The 15,978-nt window shown below is 41.9% G+C and overlaps 1 protein-coding gene across 5 annotated transcripts in view; it reads left to right on the top strand.

Moving 5' to 3' along the window:
- Positions 1–15,978, top strand: part of FAM135B (family with sequence similarity 135 member B) — a 286,049-nt gene that overhangs the window by 174,258 nt on the left and 95,813 nt on the right. For 3 of the 5 annotated variants that reach the window (XR_014783479.1, XM_084803028.1, XM_084803027.1), the window contains exons 4-7: positions 2,285–2,407; positions 4,695–4,834; positions 10,569–10,639; positions 14,228–14,401. Coding sequence is in view for 4 of the 5 variants with exons in the window: in XM_084803028.1 (XP_084659154.1) it covers positions 2,285–2,407; positions 4,695–4,834; positions 10,569–10,639; positions 14,228–14,401 (508 nt within the window). In the remaining variant the exon portion in view is untranslated. Of the gene's footprint in view, positions 1–2,284; positions 2,408–4,694; positions 4,835–7,930; positions 8,016–10,568; positions 10,640–14,227; positions 14,402–15,978 lie in introns of those variants that run through there. The other 2 variants (XM_084803029.1, XM_084803030.1) reach the window with 2 other exon arrangements.

Here is a 15,978-nt window from a genome sequence, read left to right as displayed (position 1 = left end):
ATTTCCTTGAATATTTCTGCATTTAATTTGATGTTGGCTATTGGTTTGCTGTATATAGCCTTTATTATGTTTAGGTATGTCCCTGTATCCGGATCTCTCCAAAACTTTAAACATGAGTGGGTGTTGAATATTTTCAAATGCTTTTTTTTTGCATCTAAGGAGATGGTCATCTGGTTTTTTTTCTTTCAGTTTGTTTATGTGGTGGATTACATTGATGGATTTCCAAATATTAAACTATCCCTGCATGTCTGGAATGAAGCCTACCTAGTCATAGTGAATTATATCTTTGATATGTTCTTGTATTAATAATCACAGACTTTTTCTTTTAATCATTTCTCATAACCTGATTGTTTAGCTACTTCTTGTGTCCAAGCAAAGCCACAGGCATCTTCCTAATGTGTGGTTGGTGCTCTCAGTCCACAAGTAAATGATCAATGAGGCTGTTGATAATATTGGGATGTTACATGAATGCAGCTCCAGCTTGCCATCCATGTTCACAGGGCCTCCCTGCCCCATGTGTGTATGAAGGGTGTCTCAGCAGAGGAAGATCATCTTCTGAATTTTAAACATTAAGTTGTCTGTGGGTAGGATAAGTATTCATTTTATTCATTGTATGGCAAAAGGGAAATATCAAGATATAAAAGTTTTTCTCTTGCTCCCTGACCTGAATCCAGATGTGGCTGTTGATTTGTATTCTGTGTACAGTGGGGGAACATCTGTATTTTTCTCCGCCCTCCTCACTTTCCTGCATGCCACCTTCTTTTCCCCAATCTCTGCTTACTCTTCCACTCCATCTTCTTACCTGCCTTTTTATTAATTAAAACCTTTACTCTTCTTGTGCATGGTTCTACCCGTGACATGGAGAAGACAAGAACTATTTGGGAAGACTTGATCACTCAGAGTAGGCCCCTTGTGTGATGAAATTTCAGTTTTATCAATGTATCTAAGATACAACAGAGGATAACTCTTCAATACGTGCATTAGTTTTCTATTTCATTTGGGGCTATCATGCCTTGAACCTTTACACAGACCAGGTAAGTTTTCTACAACTCAGATACTTCTCTAGTCCTTTTTGAAATTTTCTTTGAGATGGGGGATTAACCAAGTCACCCAGCCTGGTATTGAACCTGCTCCCTACCTTAGGCAGCCACACAACAGTCATGCTCTGCCTCTTGCATAGCTGGGATTACACACCTTTATCACCAGGTCAGTACTGCATTTAGGTCTCTGAAGGATACAGACTGTATACTTTTCCCATTTCTGAGTTCCTTGTGCTTGGTCATGAGAGTAGGAAGAGAGATAGATGATGTGAATGGGTTCCACCAGTCTGATAGGGAAGCCTATACAAAGAATGCAGGGGACCACGGGTAAAATATTTTAGGAATTTTTTAGGAATAAATTTGCTGAGAAGAGAATTACATTCTGTATGGAATTTCAAGAAGAGGGAGAAGGGTTGAGGTATCTGCACATGGGCTGTCATCACGGAAGGAGAGAGGATCTTAACAAGGGCTACATCGGTACAGTCTCGATGGTGTTCACCATCAGAGAGTGTGCCTGTGATCAGTACGCCTTCCTTGATGAACAACATAGAATCTCTTGTCTAGTGATGATGGAAAATGACACAGAGAGCCCCATGCAGCCTGCTAAGTGCCTGTCTTGGGATGAAGAGGGTGTTGTGGGGCTTTGCGATCTTCAACAATGACAGATGGACTCCTGTGATCTACTTTGCTGATCTGACCTAAGTGAGAGCATATTTTTCCATAGATGTCTTTCTAATGTCACTGCATTCAAAAGAAACTACACAGAAATCTGGTTCTCTGCACTGCTAAAATGCCATCACTGTGTACCCAGCAACTCCTGGATGTTCCAGGTCATGGGATCCTTCTCTGCTTGGTTGTCTTTACATCCACAGTTCTCCCACATCATCAGTGCCGACATGGCCATGTATTCACAAGAAAACCCACTGTTATAAGAGATGATGTCACTGCCCCCCAAAAGGAAACAGACGGTGTTTCTTTGCCAGCTGTCCCTGCTGGCAGCAGACAGGCTCGCCCTGCTCTGACCTTCAGAGGATTTGCTCCATCCTCTTTCATGTTGTCAGTCTGACTTATAGATCAACCAAGCTGACAGGGGAAGGAAAGAGGAAAGAGATGGGGTGGGAAATAAAAACAGAGGAGCCTACACACAAAGGCGATTCTATTTAAAAAACAGTGTCAACTTGAATCCAACTCAGCCTCAGTAGAATTTAGAACTCCTAGAAGAATACATTTATTTTGGCTTACAGTCTCAGAGGGTTACATGGTGGGACCGCATGGCAGCAAGCATCGGGTATGGTGGCTGAAGTGGGAATCAGAGAGATCACACCCACAACTGCAACTTCAAATCAGAGAGTGGGAAATGAATGTAGGTGAAGGTTTTTACTTTCAACGTCTGACTTCAGTGACATAGTCCTCCCAGCAAGGCCACACTTTCTAAACCTCCCTAAAAGTGCCACCAGCTGGGAATCACATGTTCCAAAGCCAGAGCCTATGAGTAACAGTTCCCATCCAATATCCCACTATGCTATTTTATTTCCCCCACTGTGCTTTGTAAAGTGCTAACAGTTTCCTGGGAATGTACTACCTTTCATTCATTCACCTGAAACTCCGTTTTCTGTTTAGCAGAGAGATATGAGGGCCATCCGACATGGTGCCTTGCTATGGCTGACATCATAGCCAAGGCAGCCGCAACAAAATAATGTAAACTAGCCATCTGATAAATGACAGAAATGTATTTCCCATAGCTCTGGGGGAATGGAGTCTGAGACCAGGATACCTAAAGGGCTGGATTCTCAGGATCTGACTCTGAACTGGCAGATTGAAAGCTTCTCTGCACTGTCACACTGTAGAAGAAATGAGTGGTTAATTCTTTGCCTTCTTCCTAGAAAGCAAAGTATCTCATTCACAAGGACATAGTCTTTGTGACATTGCTGCGGGGAGTGTTGGTCACAATCTCTCCCTGTATTGTGTCGAGTCCAACCACTCATTCATAATAATCCAATTAAAAGATCCAAATTAAAAGTGGAAATAAAAGAGTTATTTAGTGTGCCTACCTCAAGAAAGAAGATAGTGAGACCCAGAGAGGCTCTCAGTTTATCATGCAGGCCTGAAGTGAGGTCAACATTTAAATAGAAGGCATCATGGGCTAGAGAGATGGCTCAGAAGTTAAAAGCTATGTCTGTTCTTCCAAAGGGCCTACTTTCAATTCCCAGCAACCACATGGCTCACAATCATCTATAATAGTGCCCTCTTCTGGCATGCAGGTACACATGGAGGCATAACACTGTATACATAATAAATAAACATTAAAAAAAATAGAAGACATCATATCCAAGCTGTTCTGCAAGGTGTAGCCTCACCCACAACTGATCCATTGTTATCTATGTTTCAGTCTCACCTTGGAAATGGTCTGATATGCTGCAAAAATGGCATAAAATATCTTTTAGGAAGACAAGTTCCCCAGTCTAGCTGGAGCCCTTTCCTTCTCCCAGCATGATATCCCCAAGAAAATTCCCAGTTCTTTGGGGTCCATTGTTACAGTAGTTGGATAGCCAGATCGAGAGACACACTGTTTCTTTGGACTATGATCTTTTCTGCCAGGCCACCTACCACCTTATTACCTTCTGAGGACCACTATCTTCATATGGTATTGCATTGCATGAAGTTTATGTTTGAACCTGTGAATTTGGAATAAACATGAGCACTCATTTCCCAATTAGAAAATAGCAATGCACTGGCTTGTAATTTGAGGGCATACCTACAAGAATTCTTTATTGGGGGATATGGAAAGCACAGTTAAATTGCTTTGGAAATGTGCTTTATAGATGTATACTATTATGAATAAGTAATCATTGCCTTGCATAAATGTTAACATTATTATTTTTATTATTGCATGATTTTTTTCCTCTGAAATATATGTGGTGAACATTTATAGGCATGTACCTACTTCATGAAAATGACTCTGGGCAATGGATTCAGAATGGTCTCATAACCTTGCTGTTCACTTGAATTAAATTTAACATTCTGGGAGGTAGAGGCAGGTGAATCTCTGTGAGTTCAAGGCCAGCCAGGTCTACAAAGTGATCCCAGGATAGCCAAGACTTCATAGAGAAACCCTGTCTCAAAAAACAAAAAAATATTGTTTATGGATTATGAAATAGAACACAGAACACAATGGAGCTCCAACATAATATGGTTCATTAAAGTGCTTGACAATCAGTACAGTCAGAATCTGAAATTTGCCTAAAATTCTTGTCCCAACATTTCTCAGATCACACGGGATATGACCACATTTGCCCGAGGAGGGGGATGTTCTATGAGCACTAGGAAGTCTTTGTAGAAAGGCACTTTCTCTGTTTCATTCACCATTGTCTGTTTCCTGGATGGCAGTGTCAGGACTCATAGAATTGACATGATCAGGGGAAGACTTTTGAAGACTTTAACTTGCAGATACCATTCACAGCAAAGCCTTGTGGCTTATAAAACATTGACCAGGGCTCTCCTGAGAGCCTCCAGTGAACAAGGATGCTCCTGTAACGGAGTCTTACACATATGTGATCATAAACTTTGGAATCATAGTGTTTCCCCAGGCCAGAAAGACATCTGATGGTACTGTGGTACTGGAGTTCACGGCCTCCTGTGTTTCCTGTTTTGCAGAGAGCAGCAGCCTGCATTCAGCCTGTGTCCACGAGAGTGCTGTGCATAGCCGGGTCTTCCAGATACTATACCGGAATGAAGAAATTTCCATAAACGATGCTATGCTCTTCCGGGCTCATTTGCTCTTAGATGGTGAGAGGGTAAGTCTTGATCTGCCAGCCACAGGGGTTTTCTCTCTTTGCTAACCATTCTATCTCCTAGCTGGTGAGTGAAGGAGAGGCTACAGATGGATTCTGAAATCTGATAAGAATTCATGGTTTAGATATTAACTGGATGCTGATGTGTTAGTTCTTCTTCTTCTTCTTCTTCTTCTTCTTCTTCTTCTTCTTCTTCTTCTTCTTCTTCTTCTTCTTCCTCCTCCTCCTCCTCCTCCTCCTCCTTCTCCTCCTCCTCTCTTCTTCTTCTTCTTCTTCTTCTTCTTCTTCTTCTTCTTCTTCTTCTTCTTCTTCTTCTTCTTCTTCTTTCTTCTTCACACGCCTGCTCACTCCATGAAGCCTTGGTTGCACGTAGTCACTCCTTACTTGCTCGAGTACACCTCTGCTCAGGCATACTCTCCAGGAATCCCTCAACAGATGTTTTTGACTATCTGCTCCTCTCAAGCTCTGGCTTAGGTCACCGGCTAAGACACAGAGGTGAAGAAAGCTGTAAAGTCCCCTGTCTTCAATGAGCTGAGAGTCCATCAGACAGGAATAGGGGAAGAACACCTACAGAGAAGGAGAAAGCAGCAGTAAACTTGTAGTCCTTGGCACATTGTTCGTTTCGAAAGGGGATTCACTGAACTGTTTATATTTGTTAAATTAACATATATTGAAGACTTCTAGAGTCTATTTTTCTTATTCCCTCAGTCAACAATTTGAATATTTGTTGCCATATTCTGACTAATTATTTTACAATGAAAGAATTTATGCTGTAAAGAATACTCCTACTTGAAGTAAACTAAGAGCAAGAGCTCTCCGCTAACACCCGCCCCCGTGTTATACAGCAGACACCTATTGAACATCTGATAACTGTGCCTGTACTCAGGCCTTGGCTTCCTGTACACATCTGTTATGATATATGTAGTGAGACAGGTCCTGATTTGCAGTTAAAAGTAAAAGGTGTTATGCATTCTTTACTTATTAATCCACATATCTCTCCAGGTAAGGCTTTCCGAGCACTCAGAAAGTCTGTACTCTATGCTGGAGAGAAAGCAGCAAATGGGAGATGATGCTGGTGCTTTGATGATGCTGTCTACCTATTAGTTGAATGCATTCATTACCTAGGCATCATTTCATCTCAGCTGTGTCCTAGTCTGCTCCGACCCTTAATACTTTAGAACCTCTCAATTTCAGTCTTATGAGTTACAGCACACTGACAGCATGCTTCTGCAGGACAACTTACCTTTCTCTATAAGATAATATTTATCAATATTTTAAGGAAAATCTATATGATAGCAAGCAATGTTTCAACTCATCGCTATATTCAGAGAAGTAGCGACTAAAATGTACAGGGCATGTCTGAAACACTCCACTTGAGATAAACATATGAACATATTAGCTCTCTTCAAATGCATATCTACCCATTTATGGAAAGCAAGGTGTATAAGCACTTTTATGCATAAGCATATAGCCAGGGGCCAGAACATGTATTGACAGCCATATAGTGCATAACACACATTTGAATAGTGAGTGTCTATCTAATAAGCACTTTATGGAATAGAATACTCAGGGTTTCATGGTTGAGGACCAGAGCTGAGTATGGTGTATGAAGATAATTAACTACAAGCCAAACCAACTGATGAGATGTTTCATACTGACTGCAAAAGCCCTCTGGATTATTTTATTCACATGTGATGTAATGACATAGAATATTTTGAGAGACATAAAAACATATAGAATAATAAGGGAGAGGAATGGTAGAATGAGCCAGATAAAAGAACAAATACAGAAAAGGAAGAGAAGTCATTCTTAGGGTAAATCTACCAGAAAAATATGCATGGGCATTTCCTGGACATTGTCTAAGGGTAGTCAACATGTGGAGGACTAAGTTTTCAGAAACCAAGGCAAAGAACCTGTACAGATTAACAAGAAGATGCTCAGCCCTATGAAGGAGAGGGATGGGTTACAACAAAATGCAATAGTGGACAAAATTACACTATATAGCTTCAGTTCTTAACCTTTGGGTTGTAACACTATTGGAGGTCAAATGATCCTTTGACAGGGGTTGCCCAAGACAATAAGAAAACAAAAATATTTGCATTATGATTCATAACAGTAGCAAATTACAGTTATGAGGTAGCAACAAAAATAATTTAATGGTTGGGGGTCTCCACAACATGAGGAACTGTATTGAAGGGTCTCAACATTAGTAAAGGTGTGAGCCACTGTTTTATAAGAATAGGAAATCTCTAGATGGAAATTTCCTTGTACACCCATGGGGCAGAAGCTAAATAATGCTTGTGCAAAATGCTGCTTCACAAGTCCATCAAAGACCTAGTAAGTGCTTCAGAGATGAGGAAGGTAGGGAGTGAATTGATTCAAAGGTTGAGCAAGTAGGCTTTGGTGTTCTTGCCACAGAAGACACTCGAAACAACCTGAAACAGCATACAATGGCAAGTGATAGACCAATCAAGGGTACATTTAGGGTGGCAGCAGCTGGGATGGGGGATTTTATCTAGTGGTACAGGGATGGCACAGATGTGAAACTCAGTGATGTGGAAAACCATGGTCATCTCACAGAATGTAGCATGTTTACCTTGATCTAGAGGCAACAACCTTGAAGATTTTTTTCAAAAGGAAGAGATACAAGATTGATCAAAGTACTAGTATTACAAGTGAGACCAAACACATGAAGGTGGTTGCTGCTGTTGGCTATGTGGGTATTGGTGAACCTCAAGACAAAGATAGTGACAGCTGAACAGAAGCAGAGGAAGTCAAAGGTTGAGCCACCTGACAGCCAAAGGTAGCTCAGTTATACCTAGAAGATGGAGGAATCCGTGTAGATAGAACAGGCAGTAGAAATGGATTATAAGGATCTGCCATACTCCTGGAGACCCCAGTGATAGTCCAGGGTAGTTGAGAGAATCAAAGCTACCTGTTGGATAGTGATAGGAGCTGGGTCTGACTATAATGATTATCCACTGATCTTATCACCAGAAGCATCTCATATTTGTTAGATGAATTTGTTAGACGAATCTCATATTTGTTACGATTTTTAATGAGTGATTTGTAATTTCTCATAGATTCATTGCAGTGTGGTGATGGGCTTTCTCAAGCCCATCTGATCGATGAGGACGCAGAGGCTTAGAGCTGTGACTTGTCTCCATCATACCAGTAGGATATGGTAAAGCCATGGTTTAAACCAGGAGTTCCCAAAGAGCGTGCAGAGCCAGCAAGTGGATGTGGTGGGAGAAGGGATCCTCTGGTTTTCAGCTCAGTTGTAAAGTAGAAATAACAATAACCATAACAAATTGCATTATTTGAAATTGGTAAACCATTTTGGTACACTCTCTTATTTAGTTCACTAAGCATAAGGCTATGGAATAAGTAGAATTACTTTACTCCCATGTTATAAGTGAAAAAAACCCAGAAATTCGATGAATGGTAGATAGGATTTGCTCTCATACATTCTGTGGACCTTGGGGAGAGGAAGTAAGAGTCACTGTGAAAAACATGTGTGTGTAGTAACATGGCAATTATAATATGTAGGCTTATACACACACACACACACACACACACACACACACACACACACACACACGTCTCTTGCAAGTAAGGTTTAGCAAGAATCCAATGAAAGTCATAACCAGTCTAGTCTCAGTTCAGAGAATTGCAGCTAGTAAAATCTGCTGTTCACAGGAAGTTCTCAGAATCCAGGCAAATGTTTGCTCAGAAGGTAGTTAGGGGATTTACTTCTCCCATCTTATTTCCAGGGAGCTGGTGGTGAGAGTGTGTGTCCCTTTGGTTTTATATGAAACAAGATTTGTGGTTAGGCAAAAATAAACATAAGAGAAACTATCTATAGCACTTGGATTTAACAAAATGTTAGCTTTTAAATAGTTTTTTTAAATAACAATTTTCAAACCACAAAGGCCTAAAGATAAAAATCTATCCGTATGTCTCTGCTTGAATTATGCTTAACCATAAAGAAATTTTCAAAGAAGCCTTTGGATGGGTGATGTCTGTCCCTGTGGGATAAGGTTATTCTTGCAAAGATACAAAAATCAAAATAGGTGAGTCTGAGGGAACAGTTTTATTCTTCAAAGATTCATTGACACTGCCTCTGCAACAAGACAATATTCCTGGAAGTCGGAGTCCACAATGAATAAGGATTAATGTATCCCTTAATGATGAGAAGATTACTAGGGACATATGGCAAGAAAAGAGCCAAGTAGAGGAGTGCTGCCATTGAGTGTGGCAAACCAAGGCTATTTTCAGTGTTTACCTGATCCAAACAGAGCTACACATGTCATCCCTCCCTTGCCAGATCCAAGGGACTCCCCCCCCCCCCTCCGCCCGGAAGCTAGAAACCCACAATATGAATGTGAATGTGAAATTACCTGAATTTTCAACACTTGCAACTTGTTCAAAACGTGTTTTAAAACATCTTGGGGACTAAACAAACATGCCCAGCTCACAGATTTGGCTAGAGGGCTTTCAGTTTATGAGCTCAAAACCCAGCTATTGTAATAAAAAAAATGCTGAACATGAAGAGAGAAAGGAAGAGGCTCACTGAGTTACAGAAGAAGGCTTCAGCCAGCCAGGGAGTTAGGAATCCAAGCCTTATGGCGTGGGGGTCGTGCTGATACTGAATGAACCCACAGAGTACAGATAATGAAGGCTGGTGTGTGTCATACAATTCCCCCATAAATGTGAGAAGAGGAGTCCCGAGGACACCATCTGAAGGCACATGTGAAAAGAACTGCCTTTTTTTTTTTTTAAACATAAAAATAAGCAAAGACATGGATGAAACCTAAGCATTAAAGGGAGGAGAGTTTATGAAGTTGAAGGAGCTTGAGTCACCTTGGAAATCACTTAGTCATACTGAATGCCATCATCTACCCCTTAACATGTGGATGGTGATGCCAGTCATGTGGGGACTTCACACATCACTGCGCAAGTTTGGTTGCATCGACAGTTCACTCCACCCTTCTTCCCACAGCAGGTGCTAATCAGGCTTCTACTCATGCCTGGAATCCATGTCAAAACCATCTGAAAAACGAGACTTAAAATGCTTGCAAGAAAGATTGTGCTAATTTATTATTCCGTTTCTGTGATAAAAAAAATAAACAGACAAACGCAACTTAAGGGAGAAAGGATGGACACCCACATCACAGTTCAAGCACAACCCATCATGGCAGGGACATCATGATTCAGGAACTTAAAGCAGCTTGTTACATTGCATCCACAAACAGGAAGCAGAGAGCAATCAGGACATGCAAATGCTCAGCCTGCTTCTCCCTTTTATGTAGTTCAGGATACTTGTCCAGGGAAAGTCCCATCCAACACTTAAGATAGGTCTTTTTCCCACATCAATTAACCTAACCAGGACTATCTCTCATTTGCATGCCAGAGGTTGAATAATCTCTCATACATATGCCTAGAGGCTTATTGCTTAGGTGATTCTACATTTCATCAACTTGAAGAGGATGCTTGTTTAATAATTGTTGGAGATGTACTTTTAATAAGCTGCGTGTGGATCTGTTCCTTCCATTTTCCATCTAATATAACTAGATACCCTGCTTATCCAGAGCGCCCATGACATGCATAGAGATTCTCACCACAACAGTGTCATTTTACAGAGAGATTCTCTTTCTCTCTTTTAGGAAACAGTCCGCTAAATGTCCCAATTGAATTACTAGTTGACTGATGAACTCTCTTGGTCTTTGTCTTTCAGGTAGAAGATGCACTGAGCGAGGTCGAGTTCCAGCTCAAGGTGGATCTGCACTTTACGGATAGTGAGCAGCAGTGAGTGTCTTGAGCATCCTTAGACTGTGCAGGTTTCTTCCTCCATCCCTTCCTCACACATGGTGGATTCCACAAAACCAGAATCGTCATAGTTTCTCAGGCATAACCAATGACTAGTAATCTGTGACCCCTCAGTAGTTCTAGTCTTCCTGCTTTTAATAAACTGATCAAGAAAAGCTCTTACAGGCAGGCTCAGCAGCTTGGGTGTTAGCTGGTCCTAGATGACAGGCAAGATTAGCCTTCACAATATGTCTGCCAGATCCTGGAAAAATTCACTTACTTGGAGGTAGGTTGCTCAGGTTCTGAACACAGAAAGCTGCTGACCTCCTGCCTTATTAATAGGTATCTTCTGTAGAGTTGTTTTCTGTGTGGGGTACTGGGGATTTAGAGTAATGTCTCCAGGAGGATAGACAAGCAAAATCCCTTTCAAATTATTCTTGCTACCTCACTGTGGGCTCATACTGAACATCTGCTATTGTTCTTCAACTCTCCCTGAGAACTGAAAATCTATTTATGTAAAACTTGCTGTGAAAATAAGCAGGAGGCAACTCTCTTCCTTCTTATAACTGTTTCCTTATAACGTGGTCTATGGATTTGGTCTGTTGGCGTGGTCTGTGGGCGTGGTCTGTGGCTGCTTCCCTTTACCTGGACTGCACTATTTGCTTCTTAGCCTTTCTATATTCTTTCAGGGTTTAAAGAGACAATATTTCTCCTAGGTATTAAAAAGTGTGACATTGCACAGTGGCGCACACTTGTAATCCCAGCACTTGGGGAGGCAGAGGCAGGAGGTCTCTGTGAGTTCAAGGGCAACCTGGTATATAAAATGAGTCCAGGGACAGCCAAGGCTACACAGAGAAACCCTGTCTCAAACAAACAAAAAGTATAACAACAAATCCTCTGAGCTCTTATCCTGTTTTTGAAATCAGGCCTTCTTACTGTAGGATGTTCTCAGTACATTCTCTCTGTCTCTCTCTGTCTCTCTCTCTGTCTCTCTCTCTGTCTCTCTCTCTGTCTCTGTCTCTCTCTCTCTCTCTCTCTCTCTCTCTCTCTCTCTGTCTCCTCTTTCTTTTTTGTTAGGAATGTTTAAGATGGGATTACCCTGGGATGGTGGATATAAAAGGAAATCCATCTTCCTCTCAGTATCAAAGCCCCTGTTTTCTTTTCTCATGACTCTCCCTATGATCTGAGAACTGTCATCACCCCCACAAAAACCACTCAGTCTGAGGCTCCCATATTCCTGGCCTCATAAAGTTCCATACATTGCTCCACAGTTCCCATACCCAGTTGGCTGTAGAACCATACTGTCAGTTAATAACTTAGTCCAGAAATTATTATTCAGCAAGGTCTCCTAATCATTTTACTGACCTAACAGAGGGTTCTGGAAATGTGTTTCCCATGCCAGCTGAAGAGTGGTTAACGGAGAACTGGATACAGGAAACTGGTGATGACATCATGTGAAATATAGAAAATTAAGCCCAGCATTCTTCTGTTAGGACATGTACAAATCACTTATTTTTCCAGATTTCAGTAACTTATACGATGGGCATCAGGCTTTGAATCATTCATAAGTCAGGTAGATTTTTGTTTTCTTTCCCCCCTTTCCTTAGCAGCATGCAGAAAACAGGAAGAAAAAAAAGTTGTAGGGAGGCCATTGTTTAATCAGAGTTAGACCAGCTAGTCCCTTTCATATTAGTGGAACAATGATGTCCCTAGGCTTTGGCCATATTGGAGGTAGCAGTGGTGCTGGCATCTAGTAGATGAAAACCAAGGATGCTGCTAAATAGTACAACACACAGGATGGCCCGCTTCTCACCAAAGTTTATTCCGGTCCCAACATCATTAATACTGAGGTGGAGCCACATGCTCTGGACTTGCACTTTCTGATTTGGAAGGGTCCATCAGCATCTGCCTGCCCAGCGTCACGACGCTCATGCCTATATATAGCTCTTCCAGTCCCTGCACAGCTCAGCAGATAGGAAATGCATTAATACGTAAATGGATATTGCGTTTTCCCAGGGATTCTCTCAGTTGGCCTCAATTTTTTTCCTTGCAAGTGTGCAGAACAATTGTTAGGAGGGCTGTTCATCCTGTGAGATATTAACTTTCGCCGTTATTTTGTTATTTTGTTTATTTGGGTCCTTTATAAGAACCTCAGATGTTCTACGAGGTTCACCTGCATCTTTTCTCCATTGAGCCTCCCTAGGAAGTGGACTTCTTCTCCATGAATGGGTGCTGTCCGTTTCACAGCCCAGAACAGTGCTCACCGTTCTCCTTAAGTCTTCCTTATGAAGGAGGCTTTGATTATGCTCAACTTCTTGTTCTCACTGCCAAAAACTGATGTCTAGATGGGCTTAAAGCAACACTGTGCAGTATTTCAGCACCGAGGAGAGTAAGAAACACCTGGGCTGGCATGGCAGTCTTTCTTGTGACTGTGAACAAATTAAACAAGCTCACATTAGTTTCACGTTTTATGAGTGGAATATGATTAGCAAGCACATTATATGAGCGTCTTACAAGGGAAAGCAGAATGTCCAGTCCACAGTCAAGACTCTGATCATTGTCATAGAAATTAATGTGATCCTGAAGGCCAACAGCTTGCTGACACCATGGCTAGATTCTCTTCCTCTCTTTTTCAGGTTTCCTTTCTGGTCAAAGCAAAGAGAGTATGTTGCATGTAGTTACACTTGGCACCAAGTGTTCATTAGCTGGTGCTCCCTTGCATATAAGGAGCAAAGATCACAAGGAAAGACCCTTTCTCTATTGGCTGTGGGAGCCTACTACATCTACCTCCCCTCTCTGTTCTTTATTTGCCATCCATAGAGGAAGAAAGACATCCTCTGGACTCCACTCCTGGAAGATGTTCAAGGTGGCTTTTCTCAAGCTCTGGCTTACTGCAACCTGCAGAGCCACAGAGACAGTTTTTTCAGCACTTTTGTTTAGAACCTAAAATGTCTTCCCTTTTTAAAAACAAAAGGTACTTCTGGGCCTGCCTGTCTCTTGGGATTGGATATGCACTGATTACAAAGGGCTAGAGCAAAGGAAAGGGGTGACTTCCTGAAACTGGTCAGACTCTCACCAATGTGTTCTGGGTACCATTTAGCCTTTGACCATTCAGTTAGTTGTCATTATTACAAGCATAGGTTTGATCATCTTCTCCACCATGCCCTGTACCAATGAGATGCTAGAACTGTAAAGATTACTTAGTCACAGCTCCTGCCCCTGGGGGCTAGCGGTCCTCCAGAAAGTACAATCTCACAACATCCATGCAGCATTTTAAGAACAATGGCCATCCTGTAAGCAGGAAAAGGCAGGGAAAAGGTCCAAGAGAATTTCAGTTGTGAGAAGAGCTTTGGAAAGATCTGGTCATCCTCACTATCTCTGAGGTGCAGGTTTAGTAGCAGTGACACAAGAGCTGAGGCCCAGAGCTGCCACACCATCTTCACTCTGCATTTGCTAGCTGAGGGAAAAATTCTTTCATTCAGTCAGAATAATCCAGGGCTTCATAAGATGTTGAGGCTGCAAAGTGGAGCTGCTTGAATGACTACAGGGAAAACTCATGCTCACACGAATTTACTACTTGCCTTTCAGGCTGCGAGATGTGTCTGGGACGCCGATGATCAGCAGTCGCACACTTGGCCTGCACTTCCACCCCCGGAAAGGTCTGCACCACCAAGTCCCTGTCATGTTTGACTACTTCCACCTCTCTGTGATCTCCATGACTATCCACGCTGCTCTGGTGGCTCTGCAGCAGCCTCTGATCAGGTACGGAGCTAGAAGTAGCCCTAAACTTCACCACACACACGACTGAGAGACAGTTGGCCATAGGTGATCAGCACAAATGAGAGAAGCTTGTCGTTGGTTGCTGGCTTAAGCATGGGTTTCACTGTGTCCCACAGAAGAGGTAGGAGAAAGCTGGAGAGAGCCTCAGGATTCCAAGGACATTGGGGGATTCCAGGGATGGATGATTACAAGCAGTAGCCCACACCTCAGGGATTGGATTCTGCCCCTGGCCTCATATTTACCTAACTGTGCCTTGAGAAGGCCTCATGTTTCTGACCCTCATAACTTCTGTCTGTAAAATTGGTAACATCAACATCTATATAAAGTTATTTTGTTTAGTTTGCTTTTCAGTTCATTTGATATTTTTTAGTATATACCAGGTTGCCAGCTCTTTATTAATATTCCATTTATGTTTAAACATTTTATACTTTGACTCCTTCATATACATATAATACATTCTGATAATTCTTCTTCTCCCACCTCTTTTCTCTCAATTCCACTTCTGTCAACCGCCTTTCTTCCCTACAAGTTCCTTTAATACATTAAGGTCTTTTGTTATTTTGTGACCCACTGAGTTTAACAAGGGACATTCATATTAAGTTTTAGTGACTCCCAGTGGTGCACGTGACTAGTACATTACAGCGGTCCATATCAACACTTTCCCCGAGTATCTTGTTTGCTCTAATGCAGGTTTGCTAAGATATTTTGCCTTTGCCTTTCAATGACTCACCCTAAAGTGTCTCTAAGGTACAGAAAACTTAGATTTTCATCATTGTCCAAGTGGAGGGACAGAGCTCATAAGAGCTATTTTCGAGTTCGTGGCCACTCAACAATGCCCAGAACAGCTGAATTTGTTCATTTAGATAATTTTAAAACACTGAGAACACAAGAGTAAAGTGACATATATATGCATTGGGATATTTGGGGCAAATTATTTTAATGCAAACGGAAATGAGTTGCTAAATTCCCTGTTGTAGAAAGCTTCTAAGAGGTTGCATGTGTGTGAGAAAAGCAGACCTCACTACCTTCAATGTCCATGGCCTAAAAGGCTCTGATCTTTGTTAGAGTCTGAGAGCAGAAAAGGAGATATCTGCTCTTGGATATGAAATCTGACATCATCCCTTGACCCAGTTTTACTCCTCTGCTTAAGACTGCTCCCTGCTCTACTGACCAGCAGAGTCAGTTCATGTTCCCAGTGAGACTCAGTGAGAGGACATGCATTGAATAACAAGGACAAAAAGTGGTGCCCAAAGACAATCTGTGTGGCTGATGGGGAAGGGGAAGTGATTCTGAAAACCAAACCTTGGTTGGTCAGGGAGGAAGGTTGTAGGAACTGCCAGCATTTAGCAGTGGACAAGTCTGCATAGGCGCAAAATCGGAGCATAGAGCAAACAGCAGAGAGGAGGAGGGATTCAGAGGTGCAGCATGGAGCCTGGAGCTGACAGTCAAGGTCAAATAGTTCATGGCCTTCTGTATTTAATGTTCTTCTTGCACAAACTTTTCTAGTCTTTAGATTAAAGGTCTTAGATTGGTGAAAAAGCAGGGACATGGATCAGGAG

This window comes from Acomys minous (genome assembly GCF_964271855.1).
Source record: "Acomys minous genome assembly, chromosome: 12".
Taxonomy (NCBI): domain Eukaryota; kingdom Metazoa; phylum Chordata; class Mammalia; order Rodentia; family Muridae; genus Acomys; species Acomys minous.
Note: the sequence above shows the minus strand (reverse complement) of the source record. Positions and strands in the feature narration are given on the sequence as shown.